The sequence below is a fragment of the Engraulis encrasicolus genome, chromosome 7 (assembly GCF_034702125.1).
Source record: "Engraulis encrasicolus isolate BLACKSEA-1 chromosome 7, IST_EnEncr_1.0, whole genome shotgun sequence".
Classification (NCBI taxonomy): domain Eukaryota; kingdom Metazoa; phylum Chordata; class Actinopteri; order Clupeiformes; family Engraulidae; genus Engraulis; species Engraulis encrasicolus.
This window is the reverse complement of record NC_085863.1, coordinates 11,721,998-11,726,828: the sequence shown is the minus strand read 5'-3', so window position 1 is coordinate 11,726,828 and position 4,831 is coordinate 11,721,998. Positions and strand designations below refer to the sequence as shown.

At 43.4% G+C, this 4,831-nt stretch overlaps 1 protein-coding gene across 1 annotated transcript; it reads left to right on the top strand.

Annotated features, from left to right (window-relative positions):
- Positions 1–3,488: 3,488 nt before the first annotated feature.
- LOC134451967 (avidin-related protein 3-like) lies at positions 3,489–4,609 on the top strand. Its single transcript, XM_063202359.1, has 4 exons — positions 3,489–3,632; positions 3,939–4,149; positions 4,336–4,456; positions 4,542–4,609. The coding sequence occupies exons 1-4, from the start codon at positions 3,516–3,518 to the stop codon at positions 4,579–4,581; spliced, it is 489 nt and encodes a 162-aa protein (XP_063058429.1). The 5' UTR covers positions 3,489–3,515; the 3' UTR covers positions 4,582–4,609.
- Positions 4,610–4,831: the final 222 nt, after the last annotated feature.

The window sequence follows — 4,831 nt, the reverse complement described above, 5'->3', positions numbered from 1 at the left end:
TGCAAGGGGGAGGGGGGGAATCCCCCTTTAGGCAGACCTAGGCAGACCTAAGGACTGTTCTATTCAATGCTAGGAGCATTATGACACGCATTGAGCATATGTTATTGAGAGTCTATTCAGTAAATTGGTAATTTAGATGAACATATCACCTCAGGCTGGATGGCGCTCAGTGCCATTGTTTACCTTACTGCCGACTCGCCCAGTTTCTTCACAATGATAATAATAATAACAACTATTTGTATAGCACAAATCATACACAACATGTAGTTCAATGTGTTTAACAGTTAGATTAACAAAAATGTTTAGAAAAAATAATAATGAAATGAAGAAAAAGAGAAAAGAAAAACGGTAATGAAATAGATAATAGAGATAATGCAGATAAAATAAATAAAGTGAAAGAGTGGAGCTGAAATAAGGGAGACAATAGCAGAATTAAAATATCAAATAGGCATAAAATACATGATAATCTGAAGGTTTAAACCAAAAAACAAGTGGCAGAAACAGTGGCCCCTGGTGGCGACAGGGGTGAGGAAAAACCTCCTTTTCACTTGATTTATGATTTTTCGGGGGAAGAAAACTCAGTATAGTCTGAGAAAAAACCCATGTAGTCAGGAAGAAACCTGAGGCAGAGACCAACAGCCACACAATGACATGTAGTTCCATCAGCTATGCCTCTAACTGTAACGGGGTGCGTTTCTCTAGGCGGGCTCCGCCCTACTGGTGACGCAACGCCTTCGGCTCAGCTACACAGAGTAGGGCCAGGAGCTTGCTCAATCCCTCTACAGCGGGAACTCCACCCACTTTGTCTGGAACCAATCAACTGAGCATTTCCAACCGTCCTGGGTAGAGGCGTGTTCAAGGCAGTGACATGGTCTAAGCAGAGACTGTTCTATTGAGCTAAGAAATGTTTGGTTTAAACTTCGGCACAGCCCTCAACCAGTAGTAGGCCGAGGGAGGCGGGTTAACCAGGCCATGTAAACAAAGTTATTCCTGCATGGAAACGCTAATCGTTATAGTCCTGGTCAGACCAGAATCACGGTACGTGATCTGAAGTCTATGAAAATCAGGCAAGCGTTTCTCGACAACGCTGTTGCTAACTAAGTAAACTTGGTTGCAATTCAAATTCCCATTGGGAACCACGTTGGTTAGCAACGATGCTTTACAGAAATGGGCTCCTTGGGCTTATACTAATAAGCTGGTTCAGGAGTAAACTAGGATACGTTAAGATGTAAATCCTCTATTAGAAGAGAATATTAGATGATTTACTTAGTATAGCCCCCCTGCTGAGCCAGCCACGACAACAACCATAAGAATATTTATTATTGACAACAACTACAACAACAACTACTACTACTATGACTACTACTAGTAGTAATCACCACCATGTACTTTTACCTTGGATATAGCACAAAAATATGCTTTGCCTGCCAACTATTAAAAAAAATATTGCACATCAGGGATGGGAAACCTTTTTCATTTGAGGGGCCACTTCAAATCTTATAAAGACCTCCAAGGGCCGTGCTATGAAAACAAAACAGTATTTCCTCCTACATTTAAGGCCTTTATAGAAGGCGGACACCTTTACAACAGACCCCACCTTCACTAGGTCCCATGAAAATGTAACATGATTGGATTGCAAATGTAATTCCTAAGATTTCTTATCAAAACATGTCATATTTCATGTGAAATTGCATAACAATATAAAATATATCGATGACCGAATAAGATGGTCTCAAGGGACGTAAATGGCCCTCATGCCATAGGTTCCCCACCCCTGCCTTAAACAGATGTGTGGATGCCCTGGAGCCATCCTGATAGCCTATTTACCACACACCCAAAGGCAGCAACTACTAACTTTCTTGAGTTGAGTTGTGCCCATGTTTGTTATCTCTAACAGCTTCCTCATTGCTCTAAGCTTCTTTCTCAGCATCATGCCCATCGCCTGCAGCTCTCGCCGGTCCTTCCAGACAACCAGGCCCACCAACAGGGGCGACAAACAGGTCAACTGTCCCAGGCCCAGGGAGAAAGAGGGCCCAGAATTGGGTCCCCTAATAGCAATGTATTCAGATGGTGGCCCTTTCAGACGATTTTGTCTTCGGCCCAGACAAAGCTGCCAGTAGCCGACCACCATCATCATGATGGGTGTTTTTCACTCCCATCTTCTCCAGCATCTTCTCCAACCCCAACCTATCCTATCCCATCCCCCATCTCCTCCATTTATTTACCACCTGGAAGGTAGCCTCACTTCGTACCTCTCCTCTGGGCATTTCAAATTGGTCAGAGGCACCTGCAGGGCCGTATCTACCAAAGCATGAAATGATGGGTAATATGTAGTGCCTACATATGTTCATGGTACATGTATCACACACACACACACACACACACACAAGCACCCACCAACACACACACACACGCGCGCACACCCACACCCACACACACACGCGCGCGCACACACACACACCACGCGCGCGCGCGCGCACACACACACACGCATACACACACACACACACACACACACACAAACACACACACACGCACACACACGCACACGCACACACACACACACACACACGATCAGTCAACACATAGGACCAGTGTGTCCTCATTGCAGACTACAGATGTATGTAGGCCTAATATAATATAGATAGGCCCTAATGTAGTGTTATGTAACAAATGGCCGGTGAAATGGCAAAATGTGCCTCTTGTGATTTAAGACGTGCTTTCTGAAGATATCTATTTGAAAACTCACATTTGGTGAAAGGCCTGAACCAACTTATAGTGGTTCCATGTCATTGGTCTGACAGCCCCATTAGTCCAACATCCACATCCACGTCCAAAACGATGCCCAAACCATTAACTGTCAGTAAGCATGCTTTTGCTGGTTTTTGGGGTTTTTTTTAAATCCGAAAAGACATTGCCCACATCCACCCCAGTTGTGTTGGACACATCTGTCGGACTGATGGGATGTCGGGCAATGGAGATTCTTATGCTCTTCTATGGCTTATTGTTGACCTCATGGGCTGTCGAACAAAAGGGCCATCTTACTGCTAAGTATTATATAGAACCATGAGAAAGTTCATCAAGGTTTGCTGCTTTGAAAAATATTAAAGAAAGATGTTTGTACCTACTTTGGTGTCCTTGTATTATTATTATTATTATTATTAGCCTATTATTATTGTTATCATTATTATTATTACTAGTAGCAGCAGTAGTAGTAGTAGTAGTAGTAGTAGTATTGTTGTTATTATTGTGATTATTATTATCATTATGCTATGTGCAATGTTTCACCCTGCCTACACAATCCATTTCCCAATGTAGCCTATAATTGCCTTATTGACAGACGAACTCTCTTTTCATTATGAACCTCAAAGCTTTAAATATCGTAGGGCTTTCACAAATGGCCCACCCGCGGAGCCCTGCAAGCCTAATTGATGTCTAATTGCTGCCACCTGGTAAGTCTAACTAACTGGCCACATAAAAAGAATGGCCTGGCACGACACTTATAACTGCTCAAAATGACGTTCGCGCATGTTTATCCGCGTTGGGCTTTGTTCTGTGCAGTTCTGGTTCATCTTCACACCGCGGTTCTTTCATTACCGAACGAACTCGAGGCAACCCATGTTTTTGATAAGGTAGGCTGTTGATGTGAGTGTTTTTCTTTTTTCACAATTCCGCGTAATTTGAATGCAGTCAAGCCAGTCATTCAACAAATTTGATGTAACGAACTGAATTAAGTTGGGAGGGGAGAGTAATTATGATGTAAGAGCGAGCAACCAAATTACCCATCCCAGTAAAAGGTGTATTAACACACAGCAGGCAAAGTCGTTTCAATGTTTCCAAGCTGTGTTCAGCCATAGACTAGGCCATTTTTTTAAAAGGAAGAAAAAAAAGGACGATATTTAATGGCGTATCCTTTTTTTGAATGTTTTTCTCCGCAGGGGAATTCTTGTAATGTTTCTGGCCTTTGGCGTAACAGCCTGGGTTCCCAGCTACAACTGCATGCCGTGGGCTCCATGCTGAAGGGGGTTTACGCGACGGCCGTGGAGAGTTCCCTAGGGGCAGCGGGGTCCCATGGGCAGGCAGCGTTGACCGGTTTCGTCAGCGAGGGGGCGCAGCCTACCGTCACATTCTCCGTTTTGTGGGAGAAGGGTGAGTAGCAAGCTCGGTCGAGTAATGAATAATTGCCGTGTAGTCACCACCTCTATGTATAATTAACCCGTCTTCTCTCGCGCGTAGTAGAGAGGTAAAGTCACTTCATGTGTAGAACACATGGTTTATTCACTTTGAAGGTGACGAGAGCGCAGCTCTTACAAGAATATGTGCCTAATTTGGCAGGTTCCTGCACCTCGTGGGTGGGTCAGTGTTTCATTCTGCCGACTGGAGACCGCCTTTTGAAAACCAGCTGGATGTTGCGCTCTGTTGCAAAAAGCCCTGCAGAAAACTGGATGAGTACCAGGTAGACTTCAGTCAGAGGAACTAAAATGGATGTTATTGCGATTGGACTGGCTGTATTTTCTAAATGTCCTTTTGCTTTTTTTCAGGGTTGGAGAAGACAATTTTGCATTTGTTTCTGCTTCATAAGAAATAAAAGTATTTTGAGCTCAATGAACATGCCTTTCATGTGAAATGACTTTCTTTCGAAGTGGGTTGGAAAGACTAATCCCCATGTTCGCGCATGGGTGGTTTAATAACTGGATATAAAAATTAAAAAAAACGAATACACTTGACTGGCTTTGTTCTCTTACTCTGACTTCTAACCACTGAGCTGTAAGTAAAATGTGTTGAATAAAGACTGATCCTGGCACTTGACCAAATTGGTTCAATGCATCAA

Excerpts from the sequence above, each read along its gene's own strand:
- LOC134451967 (XM_063202359.1), top strand. The coding sequence starts at position 3,516 with ATGACGTTCGCGCATGTTTATCCGCGTTGGGCTTTGTTCTGTGCAGTT. Across the intron at positions 3,633-3,938 it reads CAACCCATGTTTTTGATAAG|GGGAATTCTTGTAATGTTTC; the intron begins GTAGGCTGTTGA and ends TTTTCTCCGCAG. Across the intron at positions 4,150-4,335 it reads CTCCGTTTTGTGGGAGAAGG|GTTCCTGCACCTCGTGGGTG; the intron begins GTGAGTAGCAAG and ends CTAATTTGGCAG.